This window comes from Eptatretus burgeri, chromosome 5, assembly GCF_056783735.1.
Source record: "Eptatretus burgeri isolate ZD-2024b chromosome 5, Ebu_testis_v1, whole genome shotgun sequence".
NCBI lineage: Eukaryota > Metazoa > Chordata > Myxini > Myxiniformes > Myxinidae > Eptatretus > Eptatretus burgeri.
Genome location: NC_140965.1, coordinates 111,975,347 through 111,995,189, shown reverse-complemented (window position 1 = coordinate 111,995,189; position 19,843 = coordinate 111,975,347). Strand labels below are relative to the sequence as shown.

At 42.0% G+C, this 19,843-nt stretch overlaps 1 protein-coding gene across 3 annotated transcripts in view; it reads left to right on the top strand.

Moving 5' to 3' along the window:
- Positions 1-19,843, top strand: part of LOC147027167 (CUB and sushi domain-containing protein 3-like) — a 1,179,270-nt gene that overhangs the window by 845,917 nt on the left and 313,510 nt on the right. For all 3 annotated transcript variants that reach the window (XM_085883358.1, XM_085883359.1, XM_085883360.1), the window contains 2 exons: positions 6,297-6,413; positions 7,095-7,304. In XM_085883358.1, the coding sequence (XP_085739484.1) occupies positions 6,297-6,413; positions 7,095-7,304 (327 nt within the window). The remainder of the gene's footprint in view (positions 1-6,296; positions 6,414-7,094; positions 7,305-19,843) is intronic.

Below are 19,843 nucleotides of genomic sequence, written 5' to 3'. Positions count from 1 at the left end.
CGATATAATTGGTACATCGATATCAAAATTACACCGATATAACTGGTACATCGATATGAAAAATTTCACCAATATAACTGATATAACCAGTGCATCGATATGAAAAATTGCACCGATATAAACGAAATAACTGGTACATCGATATGAAAAATTACACTGATATAACTGATATAACTGGTACATCGATATGAAAAATTACACCGATATAACTGATATAACCGGTGCATCGATATGAAAAATTACACTGATTTCACTGATATAACTGGTACATCGATATGAAAAATTACACTGATATAACCGGTATATTGATATGAAAAATTACACCGATATAACTGATATAACCGGTACATCGATATGAAAAATTCACTGATATAACTGATATAACCGGTGCATCGATATGAAAAATTAAACCGATATAACTGATATAACCGGTATATCAATATGAAAAATTACACCGATATAACTGATATAACCGGAACATAGATATGAAAAATTATACCGATATAACTGATATAACTGGTGCATCGATATGAAAAATTACACCGATATAACTGATATAACTGGTACATCGATATGAAAAATTACACCGATATAATTGATATAACCGGTACATCGATATGAAAAATTACACTGATATCACTGATATAACCGGTACATCGATATGAAAAATTATACCGATATAACTGATATAACCGCTACATCGATATGAAAAATTCACCGATATAACTGATATAACCGCTACATCGATATGAAAAATTACACCGATATAACTGATATAACCGGTGCATCGATATGAAAAGTTACACCGATATAACTGATATAACCGGTACATCGATATGAAAAATTGTACCGATATAACCGGTACATCGATATGAAAAATTACACCGATACAACCGGTACATCGATATGAAAAATTAAACCGATATAACTGATATAACTGGTATATCAATATGAAAAATTACACCGATATAACTGATATAACCGGAACATAGATATGAAAAATTATACCGATATAACTGATATAACCGGTGCATCGATATGAAAAATTACACCGATATAACTGATATAACTGGTACATCGATATGAAAAATTACACCGATATAATTGATATAACCGGTACATCGATATGAAAAATTACACTGATATTACTGATATAACCGTCACATCAATATGAAAAATTACACCAATATAACCGGTACATCGATATGAAAAATTAAACCGATATAACTGATATAACCGCTTCATCAATTTGAAAAATTACACCGATATAACTGATATAACCGGTACATCGATATGAAAAATTATACCGATATAACTGATATAACTGGTACATCGATATGAAAAATTACACCGATATAACCGCTACATCGATATGAAAAATTACACCGATATAAACGATATAACTGGTACATCGATATGAAAAATTAAACCGATATAACTGATATAACCGCTTCATCAATTTGAAAAATTACACCGATATAACTGATATAACTGGTACATCGATATGAAAAATTACACCGATATAACCGCTACATCGATATGAAAAATTACACCGATATAAACGATATAACTGGTACATCGATTTGAAAAATTACACCGATATGACTGATATCACTGGTATATCGATATGAAAAATTACACCGATATAACTGATATAACCGGTACATCGATTTGAAAAATTACACTGATATCACTGATATAACCGGTACATCGATATGAAAAATTATACCGATATAACTGATATAACCGGTGCATCGATATGAAAAATTACACCGATATAAACGATATAATTGGTACATCGATATCAAAATTACACCGATATAACTGGTACATCGATATGAAAAATTTCACCAATATAACTGATATAACCAGTGCATCGATATGAAAAATTGCACCGATATAAACGAAATAACTGGTACATCGATATGAAAAATTACACTGATATAACTGATATAACTGGTACATCGATATGAAAAATTACACCGATATAACTGATATAACCGGTGCATCGATATGAAAAATTACACTGATTTCACTGATATAACTGGTACATCGATATGAAAAATTACACTGATATAACCGGTATATTGATATGAAAAATTACACCGATATAACTGATATAACCGGTACATCGATATGAAAAATTCACTGATATAACTGATATAACCGGTGCATCGATATGAAAAATTAAACCGATATAACTGATATAACCGGTATATCAATATGAAAAATTACACCGATATAACTGATATAACCGGAACATAGATATGAAAAATTATACCGATATAACTGATATAACCGGTACATAGATATGAAAAATTATACCGATATAACTGATATAACTGGTACATCGATTTGAAAAATTACACCGATATGACTGATATCACTGGTATATCGATATGAAAAATTACACCGATATAACTGATATAACCGGTACATCGATTTGAAAAATTACACTGATATCACTGATATAACCGGTACATCGATATGAAAAATTATACCGATATAACTGATATAACCGGTGCATCGATATGAAAAATTACACCGATATAAACGATATAATTGGTACATCGATATCAAAATTACACCGATATAACTGGTACATCGATATGAAAAATTTCACCAATATAACTGATATAACCAGTGCATCGATATGAAAAATTGCACCGATATAAACGAAATAACTGGTACATCGATATGAAAAATTACACTGATATAACTGATATAACTGGTACATCGATATGAAAAATTACACCGATATAACTGATATAACCGGTGCATCGATATGAAAAATTACACTGATTTCACTGATATAACTGGTACATCGATATGAAAAATTACACTGATATAACCGGTATATTGATATGAAAAATTACACCGATATAACTGATATAACCGGTACATCGATATGAAAAATTCACTGATATAACTGATATAACCGGTGCATCGATATGAAAAATTAAACCGATATAACTGATATAACCGGTATATCAATATGAAAAATTACACCGATATAACTGATATAACCGGAACATAGATATGAAAAATTATACCGATATAACTGATATAACTGGTGCATCGATATGAAAAATTACACCGATATAACTGATATAACTGGTACATCGATATGAAAAATTACACCGATATAATTGATATAACCGGTACATCGATATGAAAAATTACACTGATATAACTGATATAACCGGTACATCGATATGAAAAATTATACCGATATAACTGATATAACCGCTACATCGATATGAAAAATTCACCGATATAACTGATATAACCGCTACATCGATATGAAAAATTACACCGATATAACTGATATAACCGGTGCATCGATATGAAAAGTTACACCGATATAACTGATATAACCGGTACATCGATATGAAAAATTGTACCGATATAACCGGTACATCGATATGAAAAATTACACCGATACAACCGGTACATCGATATGAAAAATTAAACCGATATAACTGATATAACTGGTATATCAATATGAAAAATTACACCGATATAACTGATATAACCGGAACATAGATATGAAAAATTATACCGATATAACTGATATAACCGGTGCATCGATATGAAAAATTACACCGATATAACTGATATAACTGGTACATCGATATGAAAAATTACACCGATATAATTGATATAACCGGTACATCGATATGAAAAATTACACTGATATAACTGATATAACCGGTACATCGATATGAAAAATTATACCGATATAACTGATATAACCGGTGCATCGATATGAAAAATTACACTGAGAAAACTGATATAACCGGTACATCGAGATGAAAAATTACACCGATATTACTGATATAACCGTCACATCAATATGAAAAATTACACCAATATAACCGTACATCGATATGAAAAATTAAACCGATATAACTGATATAACCGCTTCATCAATTTGAAAAATTACACCGATATAACTGATATAACCGGTACATCGATATGAAAAATTATACCGATATAACTGATATAACTGGTACATCGATATGAAAAATTACACCGATATAACCGCTACATCGATATGAAAAATTACACCGATATAAACGATATAACTGGTACATCGATATGAAAAATTAAACCGATATAACTGATATAACCGCTTCATCAATTTGAAAAATTACACCGATATAACTGATATAACTGGTACATCGATATGAAAAATTACACCGATATAACCGCTACATCGATATGAAAAATTACACCGATATAAATGATATAACTGGTACATCGATTTGAAAAATTACACCGATATGACTGATATCACTGGTATATCGATATGAAAAATTACACCGATATAACTGATATAACCGGTACATCGATTTGAAAAATTACACTGATATCACTGATATAACCGGTACATCGATATGAAAAATTATACCGATATAACTGATATAACCGATTGCATCGATATGAAAAATTACACCGATATAAACGATATAATTGGTACATCGATATCAAAATTACACCGATATAACTGGTACATCGATATGAAAAATTTCACCAATATAACTGATATAACCAGTGCATCGATATGAAAAATTGCACCGATATAAACGAAATAACTGGTACATCGATATGAAAAATTACACTGATATAACTGATATAACTGGTACATCGATATGAAAAATTACACCGATATAACTGATATAACCGGTGCATCGATATGAAAAATTACACTGATTTCACTGATATAACTGGTACATCGATATGAAAAATTACACTGATATAACCGGTATATTGATATGAAAAATTACACCGATATAACTGATATAACCGGTACATCGATATGAAAAATTCACTGATATAACTGATATAACCGGTGCATCGATATGAAAAATTACACCGATATAGCTGATATAACCGGTACATCGATATGAAAAATTACACTGATATAACTGATATAATCGGTATATCGATATATCGCCGGACCCTTAGATCTACTGTCATCTCTGCACCACAGAAATGCAATAGGTTGTTAAATATTCATCGATATCAACTTCGTTCAAAATGTTCTTACAACGTGTTATACAGTACTCTGTTGCTTCAACGAAGTGCTAATGTCTGAAACGTCAGCTTCTCCTGGCTCCCCACGGTGGTTCGATAAATACGTCAATCAACATCTCGTTGATTCCATCCATTGTGATACTCACAAGTCGACAAGGAATGCTGTCCCCCCCCCATAATGTATTATAATGATGTATTATAATAATAATAATAAATGGACTACGTTTCGTTGACTTTTTCCAAACGCCCGAATATGATGCAAGCACAAGCCGGAATTTTGTAGCTTGTTGCGGAAACAAAATGAAAATCCTATTTCACTCTGCACATTCAGCAATTTCATAATCATTGTGGAATCACAAACAATAAGAACGACAACTAAATATTAATGTCGAAACAGGTGTATTAATATTCTGCCTGTGGGGGGAAAAGAAACCTGCCATGAAACCCTTGGAAAGTTTTGTATTCATGGTGTTATTGTTGTATGTTGTGAATACAACCTCCATAAGGTGAAGATTTTGTTTTTTTTCCATACAACCTTGATGCTTCTATTGGGATTGACAGTGTTTACCCTGCTACGTTGCATCGGATTACCGAAAACGTATGAAAGTTGAACACTTTGCCGAATTGATATCAATTGTTTTTGAAGTTAATTCCATTGCCACTATGCACTGATTGAGGTGAATGTGATTTCTGACTTATTCATCAATCGTACATTAACACCTCTATTCCCACAGCATTCTACATCTCTTGCTTTTGTGAACATGAATTGTGCTATTCGGACCAATGGTAGAGAAGGAAATGTACAATAAGATGGCCAACTTGTGTTGATTAGCTTAATCTTATTCATTCGTATTCCGTACAAGGCTGCAGGGTAGCATCGTTGGCTGAGGGTGCGGCTGTGCCACTGATGAAGTGCCCTCAGCTAGTTATGGTAGGAGTTGGAATTTGTTCAGGGTGCCCACGATAACTCACGTACTCTTCACGAAGGACATTGAGGGATCTTCAAAATCCACCAATGAATGCTTGCAGACGCCTGTTTAATGTCCATCCGAGGGATGGCACACACATTGATGAATTACCTTGCTTGTGAAACACTAGGATGATTGTTTATAGCTGGGTCAGGATTCAAACCCAGGCTAGACAGCTTAGAGGTGTGCGTACCTCTAGGGCCTAGGCCATCCTGCCAATGACCGTCTAAACGATCTTGCCAGTGGTTGCTGCACATGTTGCAATTTTCACTTTCTCATTTGTTGCAGCAAGGTGTGGTGGCATGACCTCTGACCTCAGTGGAGTCATCCTAAGCCCAGGATATCCTGGGCACTATCCATCAAATCAGAATTGCACCTGGACTATCCACTTACCTGTTGGTTTTGGTGAGTCTTGCAAGTTACCAAACATTGAATTTTGAGTGAGATCTTGATTCGTTCAATGACGAATGCAAAGAGGACTGAGGTGAATGATGAATATGTAATGATGTGCACAGTACGCTAGTTAATGGTGCAAACTTACACTTGTAACATTCCAGAAATGAAATAACTCATTTGTTCCTCTTTTCTCTCAACTGTGGTGGAACCAACTTCCTCAGTCTGTTAAATATCATTCTTCCCTCCAGTGATTCAAGATGGCTGTTGACCACCATTCCCCATCCATGCCCATGATCTTTTTCACCCCCATTCGCTCTTTTCAAGGCCAGCTCTTTCCATGTTTCCAGATTATTGAGTTTCTCCTTGCTCCAGCACCCCCTCTTCGATTTTATAATAATTTTCAGTTCTATTTCTGCTTATTCCCCAGTTATCCTTCCAATTTTGTGATTGAGAGTTTTCTTCTGTATTCAGCTTGTTCATCACCTCCCCCCTACCATTGCACTCATTATTCACCATGTTCTTTAACTTCTGACATGTCTCTTATTTTGTCCCCTTACCCTGCTGTTGGTGTCCGTCCCCCACCCCCCCTACTATTTCCAATGTTCTTTTTTGTTCTGTTATGTGCTGGTCTGTTCAGTGTTCCATGTAGCCTCAATTCTGCAGCCAAATCTTTTTTTTCTCGGTTTGTAGGCGTATACCTTGAGTACTTAAACTTCTCCACGGAGGCGACACATGATTTTCTGGAGTTATTAAGTGGCGTGGGTGCAGCCACGCGGGTAATTGGGCGTTTCAGTGGCTCAAGGTTGCCTCCAACTTTGATCAGCACAACACATCAGACGTCCCTTTACTTCCACAGTGACTTCTCCCAGCATGGTCCTGGATTCCGCATCCGCTACCAAGGTCAGCAGCATCATCACCTGTTTATTCATTTTTTTTTTCTTTCCCTTGTCCTTCCATCACTGGTATCAGATACTATATCTGGATGACAATGCTTTTGATGAATGATAACACAGATGAAATGGTTTGAGATACTTCAAACATATGGATTACCTTATTTCCTTTATTCCTACAACATTTGAAACAAGAAGGACACTCAGTGGAGCGCATACCTCCACCACGTAATGCCTGATCCACCAGAACATATCGGGCCCAATAGATTTTTGAAATATCATGCTATACAGTACTATATCGTTTCTGGCCCGATCTCTCAAAGGTGAAGAATCACGTTAAAAATTATCAGATCCGGATCTGGATTCAGATCTTCAACAAAATGGAATAAATTCTTCCTTGCTGCACACCCAACCTGTCCACCAAGTTTTATTCAAATCCGTCCACTACTTTTTGAAATATCCTGCTTCATATCAGTTTAGCAAATATCTCTCAATGGTGAAGAATCACTTAAAAACTCATCAGATCCAGATCCGGATTCGGATCTTCACCAAAACCTAATCAGTTCGTCCTTGTCACATACCCAACGTGCCCACAAAATTTCATCTGGATCCGTCAACAACTTTTTGAGATATCTTACACACAAAACAAACAAAACAGAAAGTGGTGGAAACATAACCTCCTTCACCTTCGGTGGCATAGGGAATGATCGATCAAATGTAATGACCTGTTACAAAATTGATAAAGGAAAAATTGGTTTCACGTTTTTTATTTATTTCCTTGTTTCTCAAAACCTCAAAAATAAATAAATAAATATATAACCAGACTTGATGGTATAATGGTTGGAGCATCCGGTTGGGAAGGTCGGTGGTTCAACCCCAGGCAGAGTCATAACAAAGACGTTAAGAATGGTACAAGCTGCTTCCTTGCTTGACACAGCATTGAACAGGAGAGAGCATGGACAAACAATGTTACTGGGAAGGCAATGGCAAACCACCCATTACAACTTTTAAGGCTCGTGGAATAGCGAGAACACGGAACGAATCAGCACACAATATGGCACAAGAAAAAGAGCAATCAGAGACTGCAGACCCTCGGCAGGACTTGTTTTGTGTGGTGTTAGTGTGGTATATTTTGTGTGGTGTTTGTGTCCTGGTGTGTTAATTAATTAATGAGACATAATTAGAACTACCACTTTATAACTGCTGCCAGTGATGACCACCGGGTACCAAGACATCCCACTTTGATGCAACCCGGCATTCATTGGACACTTGACCCTGACCCATGATGTTTATTATTATTCAAATGAATTTAGAATGGGATTAAAATAAATTCAAATTAAATCAAATGGAAGACCAAATAGGTACAGTCCTGAATTGGAGTCATCAGAAGGAACCCGAACAAGAAAATAGCAAAGATGAAGTCATCAGGAGGAACCTGAATAGGATTTGCATTGCAGCAAATTTTCAGCAAAAAATTTCACCTTATTCATAAAAAAAACAACAACAACCTAAATTCAAAAAATTAAATAATTCTGACTGCCAGACCATGTGTCCAACCAAGTTGAATTTTAAAATACTAGTGTGGGCACGGAGGTGCGTACCAGTCTGTGCAGCTTCGTTCCTTCACTCTCGTAAACGACGACTGGATTGGGGAATTGTTTCAATTAGATCGGACCAACCGTATCATAAATGGCCATAACTTGGGAAACACCTGGGAAACATACTGAGGTCCCCAGCATCAATTGTGATGTCATATCAAACGAAGAAGAAGAATTGATGCCCCCCTCTCTCTCCCCCTCTCTCCCCCCCCTAGTCTCGCCCCTCCTCTCCCCCCCTCCTCTCTCGCCCCTCTCTCTCCCCCACTCTCACCCCCCTCTCCCGTCCCCCTCTCTCGCCTCTCCTCTCTCCCCTCTCTTGAATTGTGATGCCCCCTCTCTCTCACCCCCCTCTCTCCCTCCCCTCTCTCGCCCCCCTCTCTCCCCACCAGACAAACAGACATTAATATCTTTGCCTCCATCCCCTTGGAATCTCCTCTGTTATCATAACACAGGTGCATTTTTATTCAACACCTGAACCCCATATTCACCGAGGCAGGTTCACACTTCCACTGGGATCTCTTGAGGTCCCACTGCTTTGCCATCATCATTCCTCTTTAGCCGGCTGTCTTGTCCAACGGCACTTTTCTGTATAAATGAAAGATTCCAGGAGTAATCTTTGAAATCCCGTGTTTAATCTTCCTTGTGTGTCCTTTAAATTGTTGTGATCCTTGTTTGCCGTGAGCATGTGATGAGGAATATAGAGTTAGTTTAGTATATTTAAAATGAAGTTTTATAGTTTAGTATAGTTTTATAGTTTAGTAAAATTTAAAATGAAATAAACATTAATTGTGACGTCATTCGTGACATCATCGCAACGTGTCTTGTCATTGGTTTGCTAAATAAATGGCCGTAACTTGGGAACCGCTTGTCCGATTAATATCAAACCTTGAAAAGGCACATCCACGCGTCCCCAGCAATATTCCTGGCAAGTCTCAATCAGATCGGACCGGTGGTCAGCGAGAAATGGTGGTCGCATACAGACACACAGACATTAATATCAAACCTTGAAAAGGCACATACTCAGGTCCCCAGCGTCGATTGTGACGTCATACCAAATGAAGAAGAAGAAGAATTGTGACGTCAATCGTGCAAAAATAAATAAATAAATAAACATTATTTGTGATGTCATAGCACCGTGTCTTGTCATTGGTTGACAGATAAATGGCCGTAACTTGGGAACCGCTCGTCCGATTAATATCAAACCTCGAAAAGGCACATCCGCGGGTCCCCAGCAATATTCCTGGCAAGTTTCAATCAGATCGGACCGGCAGTCGTCGAGAAACGGCGGTCGCATACAGACCGACAGATAGACAGACACACACACACAGAGATTGCTGGAATTATAGATTGATGTATTCCCCATCAGTACAAGATCATAAATGTGAAGTTGCATGTCGATCAATAATGCACATGAAGATAATTTTTTCAAGATTTATTCAATCCAATGTGGCTTCCAGACCATGTCACCTATCAATTATTCGTGAAAACCCTGCTGTCCCCAACACATGGGGAATGTGTGAAGTTTCCCCTCAATCAGTCCAGCCATTCTGGAGAAGAAGATTTTTAAAGGTTTTAGAATAAATCTAATATGGCTGCCAAACCATGTGACTTGTGATGTCATTATAGGTGTGACCATTTTATTCCTCGTGGATAGGCGGTCATATCTGTAAAGTTTTGCCTCGATCTGTTAAGCCGTTTCAAAGAGGATTTTTGAAGTTTTTTTTTGAAAAAGTATGGCTGCCAAACCACATGACCGATTATGTCATCCATTTTTTTCTGTGGACCAATTTATCCTCAGATGACCCTCAAAAATGTTCTTACTAATTGGATGAGCAGCAAGTGGGCAGCAAGGGGTAGGAGCTGGAGAACGCATGGTCTGGACAAGATGGATACAGAAGCAAACTGTCAGGAATGAAAAACTGGAATTTGGAAAGAATTTAGCTTGGGAAGGGTTAACAGTGGTTGGGGAGGGGTTTCAGTGGATCGGATTTCACACGTGCCAAGGAAGGACTTTGTACAATGGAGGATGCCCAACCGTCAACCAGACACTGACTTTGAAGGCCAACTTTGAAATGAGGTTTGCCTCAAAAACATCATGGCTGATTGTGAGACCCAAGTTTTTGAGTAAATTAATGAATATATATATATATATATATATATATATATATATATATATATATATATATATATATATATATATATATATATATATATATATATAGATATATATATATATAGATATATATATATATATATATATATACATATATATATGAATATGTATATATGTATATATATATATATATATATATATATATATATATATATATATATATATATATATATATATATATATATATATATATATATGAATATGTATATATATATATATATATATATATATATATATATATATATATATATATATATATATATATATATATATATATATATATATATATATATATATATATGAATATGTGTATATATATATATATATATATATATATATATATATATATATATATATATATATATATATATATGTATATATGTATATATGAATATGTATATATATGTATAAATATGAATATGTGTAAATATAAATATATATATATATATATATATATATATATATATATATATATATATATATATATATATATATATATATATATATATAATAACGTCAAAGCTAACGTCCTGTGTCGAGGCCCAACGAAGCCTCAGAATGGCCTCCCCAGAGTTCAGCGATCTATAACACAAAGTGGGTCCAGCGGCCCACAACGAGAGCGAGGGGATGGATGGTGCGGAGGGGTACACTTCCTAATCTACCCTATCCATTTAACAGTTAAACTACCCCGGGGCTTTCAACAAGCGCCTCTCGCTTAAACTATTGGTTCTAACAACCCAGATTCCCGTCGCCTGTGTTGGTGTCCTTACAATTTCGGGCCTCGCCCCCCAATTTTCTCTCCGTGCCCTCACACGGTCTCCTGGCTGGGACACGTGGCTCTCTCTGGCAGGCACGACCCTCTGCCGATTCTCCCGCTATGGCACCCCCGGGCACTACACTGCCTCCGAGCCTACCAGCTCCCTAACACCGGGGAGTGCCCCCCATGGCACCTCCCCTGAAACGCACACGTGGCAGGCTGGCTTCCCGGGCCCCTTTCCGAGGGTCACCCATGCCCACAACACTGCCCACGCGGCTAATGGCGCCCCGGGCCCCCGCACCAAGCAGGCGCACCCGTGCCCACTACTCTATCCCGGCCCCCCATGGGCCCTTGGCCTACCGCGGCCGACTAGCCTGGTGCCCGGGGTACCCACTCAGCGATACTCACCTTTCGCAGCCACGCTTCCAAGCCCGTCAACAGGGCTCCTACACCCCTCCAAATGGGTCTCGAGCCTACTTTCCCACCAACAACAAAACGACCTCCATTTTTCAATTTGACTAACCCCCTAACTCACTTTATACTGACCCCGGGGTCCCTTGGGCGGGAGTCACTCCTCCCCCCCAATCACTCATCGCACCATGCATTCCAGACTTGCTCCACTCACACAGACCCGCTGGCCTCACTCACTCATCAAGCACATGCCTCACAATTCACCAACTCTTCAACACACTCACCGCTGAACTCTGCCATTCTTCGAACTACCTCCCCTAACTAACTCGTGCTCCCACGTCGTCCCTTAAACTAGTAGCACGTTCCTTTTAACACTACGTAGCTAAACTACGTCCCCTCTACACATCCAAAGTCTGTCTCTGTCTCCAAAATAAATCATTTTATTTCCCAACCTAAATCTGGCTACAATCCCTCTAACTAATCCATTCCACGGACTCCACGAGGACTTACCCCTGCCCCATGAAGTCGGTCTAACTAAGCTAACCCTTCCCCCTAACTAGTTTCCATCCTGTGCCCAGGTAAGGGGGTCTTCCACCCCTTGCCCAGGAATCCTGTGCACCTGAAAGTGAGGCTTGCTTTTTCTTTTTTTTTTTTCTTTTTTTCCATGCGCATCACCAGCGCGGCAACTCGCGCACTTGGCACCTGCCCGTGACGTCATGCAGCTGCACGTGTTCTTCGTCCCTCCTTGGACGGTACCATCCGGCCGGAATTCCCCTTCTGCCGGATTCCAACTCCCCGTGCAGCCATGGCGTCACCGTGCGCATAAAAAAAAAAAAAACACAAGCCCCACGTCTCGAGGGGTTCCCCACGCGAACACATGTGCTTTGCCCGTTGGAGCTTAACACACACGATCGCGTGGAGAACCCGTCCGGTCCAAATCCGTTTACCTGCCTAAACTTGTCCGTCCGCGGGATCGGCAAATCCACCGCGTGCGTTTCCGGACCGGGACTTCACTCTCGCAAGCGAGCACGTGGTGGTCTCGTGCGTTGCACAGCACGAACCGCGTGCTCACTGCTGGGCGAACCCGGCACGGTCCCCGAAACAACTACAGCCGCTACTCGGCTTTCTCTCCTCTGTCGCCGTCTCCGTCTCCATTCCACACACGCACACCTGCGTGTTACGACGCACACAGTCCACACCATTAAACTCACACTGGGAGACGCGGCTGCGTGCTCCCGCATGCCAACCGACATCTCCCTTACATACCGCTCTCTCACACACACGGTCTCCCTTGCACACAGCGACCTTGCACACGGCCGTTCACTCACGCGTGCGGGGGCACTCACCCGCGGTGCCTCACTCGCACTCCGTGCCTCATCCACACACGCGGGGGCACTCAACCGCGGTGCCTCATCCACACTCCGTGCCTCACTCACACACGCGGGGGAACTCACCCGCGGTGCCTCATCCACACACCGTGCCTCACTCATACACGCGGGGGCACTCAACCGCGGTGCCTCATCCACACACCGTGCCTCACTCATACACGCGGGGGCACTCAACCGCGGTTCCTCATCCACACTGGCCGTTTCACTCACACACACGGCCTCTTCCACACACGGTGCCTCATCCACACACACAGGGACAACCACTCTGGGGATTCGTGTCCCCACAAGGGTCTCCGGGGCCTCTATACCCCCCAAGCTTTCCGTGCACCTGTCCACAGCACTCGTCCCCTCAACCTCGCAAAGCACGACCGAACTCACCTGATCGTGACTCGCCTCAAGGGGGCATACTCCCTCCCCTCGTTCCTGGAGGAGGCAATCCAGGTGCTCGCACTGGGTCCCCACACGCTCCGCGAGCTCACCCCCATTGTCCTCCACTACCTCCGTGTGTGTGTGCGCGTCACTTACCCCGTCTTCATCGTGTTTATTGGTCTCTGCTTCTTTCTGGCGTCTTTCCCTTATCTTTATGTAGGTCAACCTTGCTTTCTCTTTAAGTCGCTCCCGTCCTTCCCTGTTTTTCACTCCTTGCTCTTTCACGATCTCCGCGTACCTCATCCTTGCTCTCCGTATTAATTGTTCTTTTCTCTCCCTCGCAATTACTTTCACCTCGTCTCTTGTCTCCCGAATTACTTTTTCCTTACCCGCCTCCACCGCGGGCCTGTCAGCCGTTGCACCCCCTTCCAGCTCGTTCGTTCCGACACGTGGAGTCGCCATTTTAAGTTCCCTGCTCACGGCCTTCATGCCCGCCTGCAGGCATCGGCCCATGTTCTGCGTCTCACCCCGTAGTTCTTTCATTTCCTCCTTCATGTTTGCTTCCATCCGTTTATTTGCTGTGTATTCGCATCCATCCTCGTTTTTACTTCATTTGTATTTGTATCCATCTTTTCGTTCATGCCTTTCATTTCGTTTTTCATATCCGCATTCATTTTTGCCAGCATGGTGATTAGCTGGGCCATGTCGGGTACGCTTGGGTGAGCCGTTTCGGCAGGGGTCGGGGAAGGGTTTTGGTGGAGAGGGGGGTGGGGGAGGTGTCATACACCGCGGCCGCTGCCGCACCCATTTCGGGCTCTGGGTTCAGTTGGGCGAGTCCGTGTTCCTGCACAATCAACATTTCCTGCTCGGGGATTCCATCCTGGACCATGGATCCTACACATTCTACATCCATTTCTAATACCCCCGGCTCTCGCTCGCCTTGAGACGCCATCTTGCTTCTCTTAAAGGGTTAATTTGCTCGCTCGTAATTTGGAGGGAATCGGGGGTCGCTTCTCTCACCCCTGGACCGATTCCCGTGAATTTCGCTGGAGACAGGAGAGCCTGTTGTCCCGCTCTCCAATACCAGTGCCGCGAGGAGGGCGATGAACTTGTATCGCACGACCTGACACCAGTGTTGCGGATTCGCGCCCGCCGGCGTGCTGACGGCCACGTAACTCGAATCGCGGCACGTCGCCCACCGGACGGACAATCCAGTCGTGACCCTCTCGGACTAACGCCGGGAACCAGTCACGGGTGGACCTTTCGGTCTCACCGCGATCGAGCCAATCAGCCCCCGCGTGGGATAGGGTTGCTCGCCAAATTCGACCTACCTAAGTACCCACGCGGAGGGTAGACCGGGCGATCGCACCTCGCCGCAGGTCGACTTCGGACACGGGCCGCTTAAGCGACCCGTTCCGTACTATCAGAATAACCGAGCGGTGTTATCGTCGACCTCGACGGTTCGATTAATTATCGGGCGTATTCAGCCCACTACCAACCCTTTACGTGAAGCAAGATGAGGATTCAATGAAGGAAATGACGAAGCGAAGCGGGAAACAGTTCAACACAAAGCACATTTATTCGCGACGAACGGAAAGCACACATTCAATTCCACCAAAAGCACACAGAAAAGACACAATGCAATTTACACAAAAAGCAAATGTAAAAGCGAAAACACAATGCAGAGCTAATACCGACTACCGAGCACACGGCAACACTTATACAATTTTACTTCACAGACGGCGCCGACAACACATACCCAAAACCAAGGAAAAGAATACCCTCAAGGATGAGGCGGGCCTGAGGCCGAGACCGGGTCGGCCTACCCGTCTGGTGATGAGACGCGGAGCGGCGATGGTGCCTCAACTCCGCGGGCCTCGCGGACAGTGTCTGGTAGGGGGTGGGAAAGGGGCCCCCTTGGTCGCACTATCTCAGCGTGGGGGGAAACAGGAGGGGGTTGCTGATGCTCGGGGTATAGAGGATTTTTATTATCCCGCGACGAGCGTCTCCACCTCGGCCAGGTCGCGCTGTCGTCCTCCCTGGGGTGCAGCTCCCGACGCGAGCACCCCCTCGTCTGGTGTCGCTGCCTTTCCACAGCTTCGTCCCCTCCGTTCCGACTCCAACGCACACGACGACCAGCTCCTTCTTGCCAACTCCACCGCCCGCGAAGTCTTGACTCTCTGTTTCCGACTCTCCTACTCTCCGCCTCTGGACTCTTCTGGACTGACGAACACGGTCCTTTTATCAGCCCCGCAGCTTCGCCCTCTCATCTTTGACCCCCTCCCTTCGACCTTTCACCTCGCTCCCCATTGGCCCGAGAAAAAGTGGGCGTGAAGGCTTTTTGATCCATAAATTTGCATATATCGATCGCCCTGGGGGCGGGGCCAATTCGCCCCTCGCTCACCGATTGGACGGCAAAAAGTGGGCGTGTGTCGTTTTTGATCCGTTTGTGAAGCACAAAATCCGTGATTTTGTACACGCTGTTCGGCGCGCGCCCTGCACGAGTCCAACACCGGTACCCACAGCGGGGCAAGAACGATGGCGATGCGACGGTTGCGAGGTGTGACGTGAAGGTCGTGGCGGTTGTGGTGAAGCGGTGGTTGGTGGTGGTAACAATGGCGGTTGGTCCAAAATAAAGATAGCAAAAGAAAAACGGCTATCCTGAAGAGTCGCAGCACGCATAAATGACATGTATTCCCACTAGACAACGGGTTTGGGCCTAACTACACATGTACTTACCGAGATACCTCACCTAAGGGACCTGAATGGTGGTTTGCGAATTTGGTAACCACAACAATATATATATATATATATATATACATATCTAACCCTAACAGCTTGGTTACTACTCTTGGAACAGGAATTGGAGCCGTCGGGGATCTCTTCCGAAATTGTCAATGACCCTGTTCATTAGCTCGGTCTACTGGCTGTTCACTTTGTCGCGGTGGACACTTAGCATGCAGAGGCCAGACAGACGTTTATCACTCATCGTTGATCTTAACCAGGTCTTCACCCTGCGCAGTGTGCTGAAGGATCTTTCCACTGTACATGATGTTGCAGGCAGAGTCAGTGCTATGAGGATAGCCTTGCGCACAGCAGGGAACGGAGTGGTCTGCTTCACCTGCTCGATCATACCCAGAGTTGTCATCCAGTGGCTTATGCTTCTGCACGTCATACCACGCTGGATCTTCTTCTACAAGTTTGTCTATGCCATGCATTTCCTTGACAGATGAAACGATGTGCTTGAATTCATCTCTTTCTGTTTGCTGCATTTCTCTCGGATGTAGTGCGAAAATGTGAAAATATGGCGTGTTACTTTCACCAAAGCGACTTTCCAGAGACTGGATCAAGGAATCCATGTACGGGACATAGATGGTGCGGCGATAGTACTCCTCAATGGAGCCTCATACATTCGGCCGGTGGACCTGGCGTGCACATCGCCGAGGCATAGTCAAGTCTATGCCAAGTTCTTCTGCCAAGGTTTTCACCTCAGGGATGACATCTTCTGAGAACACACGGTCTTCACCATCCCGGTGAGCTCAGAAAGCCTTCATCAACAGGTCGATGTGATCTCGGACTCCCATCATGTCCATGTCGACTGCCTGCAGCTGTTGGGTCACTGGCTCCAACATCGCTGAGTACTTCGCAATGATCTTCAGACAGATGAGGAACACTGTGGTTCCTGCAGCACACCTCAGCTGATGCGCCGTCTGACGCGTACTCTGTGACTCATGCTGGTTTGCCTCCAGTTGCTCCAGTTGTGCATAGATATCACAAAAGTTCTCTGAAAAGATGCGGATGCTTTTGTACTTTGTGCTCCATCTGGTTTGACACAACAAAGGTATATTTGGAACCAGTCTCCTGCGCTTGGGACTGTCACAGAAGAATTTAATGATAGATTTCACAGTTCCAGTCGTATTCCTCACATCTGTGACAGAATTCAGATCATGAACCACCAAATTCAGTCGATGTGAAGAGCAGTGCACGAAAACAGCTTTGGGATAGGTGTTCCTGATATGGGCCTGCACACCATTGTCTTTTCCTGCCATGGTTGAGCATCCATCGTAGCCTTGGCCGTGGAGCTTGTCGAGTTTAAGACCAATTTTTTTTGCTTGGTCGATGATAGTATCTGCAATTGTTGCAGTGTCCACCCTCTCCAGTGGAATGAATCCAAGGAATTCCTCACGTATGGTTGCTGAGGAATTCCATTGTTCCTGCAGCGCAACAAATTGTACTCCAATGGACAGTTCCTCGGTGCCTCATATGTCAGCAGTTTCATCTGCAATGATAGAGAATCCATTTGATTCATTTGCAGCTTTCACAATATTGTCTATTACTACTTCTTCGGAGAGAACTATCAGCTCGTTCTGTACACAAACTGATGTGTATCTCGCATTTTTGCTTGCGCCCTCCATGTGATCCTTCAGGACCGTGTCCCCTGCTTCTATCCTGAATCGCAGTAGGTCACAGAGGTTCCCCGATGTACTCTCCTTCCCCCTCAATGCAATGTCATGGCTGCAGCAGAACAGAATGCTGGATAGTATGAGGAACAGTTTCTCTCGGTTTTGAGTGACTGCTTTGTTGACTGCTCAGTCCATCTGGCTCACGATGGTCAACTCTGGCCTTTGCACGGTGGTGAGGAAATTGTTGGCATCTTGCAGTGCGCCTTTGTGCCAGGAGGAAAGCATGTGCTTCCTCGCGCACTCATTGAAGTCTTTGTATTTAACAAAAGGAGTCACGATGAACACACCCATTAGACCTCGGTGCACTGGTTGAGGGAACAGCACACAGTATTTGCACAGAGCAGATTTCAAGTGACTTGAGTAGGCCAGCCATGGAGAATATTGGTTTATCCACGTGTGGCGGAAACAGCGGGAGCCCTGTGAATCGTTCTGATAGCTGCAATCAGTTGGTGGGATGTATGTGTTCATCAGGAGGTCATATCTTCGATTATTGGTCAAATGTTCTGTGGTTTTGACGTATGATCCAATGTCCAGATGATGAGGCAAGTCATTGGCCACTTTCGCAAGTGGTGTTTGGGGTGGCATCTGATTGGTTGCTGTGAGTAACTGCTCGTGATGTCTCGTGTCCCCCTCTGCGCTGCTCTGCTGGTTCAACATGCGTCTCCGATGTACCCGGGGTGTCTTGATTGTTGTCAGTCATCAGACTTATGTTTTTTAAAGAACCTCCTGATATCCATTTCACATTCCTGAAAAATAAGAAAAATGAGGTTAACATAACAATACAAATTTAATACACTTGTCTTCCCCAGACTCTATAACAATCAAATCAAGAGCATTTAGTTTCATTATTTTGTATAAAATCCAACGTAGAAAATTAGCATGAGTTTTGTTACTGAAATAAAATAAATAGCCACAACACAGAAGGAATGAACGAAAAAACACTGTCTTCCACGCCAAATATCATGACATTCGATCAATCGTGTGTCTTCTACCTGAAGAATTGTTAACATTTTGTTCTGTTATTTCCAGTAATCTTAGCAAAAAGATGTCTCCACACTTCACACGGCGATCTCAGGATAACATTACCACCCCCTGCATTTTTTTCTGCGGACGCCCATTTATACATACATATATATATATATATATATATATATATATATATATATATATATATATATATATATATATATATATATATATATATATATATATATATATACATATATATATGTATATATATATATATATATATATATATATATATATATATATATATATATATATATATATATGGATGAGCACAATAACCTAATTTTGACACGGGGCGAGGAGCCAACAAATTATATAACATCGGGTTAATCATCTCCAATTTGGACGAAATGTCCATTCA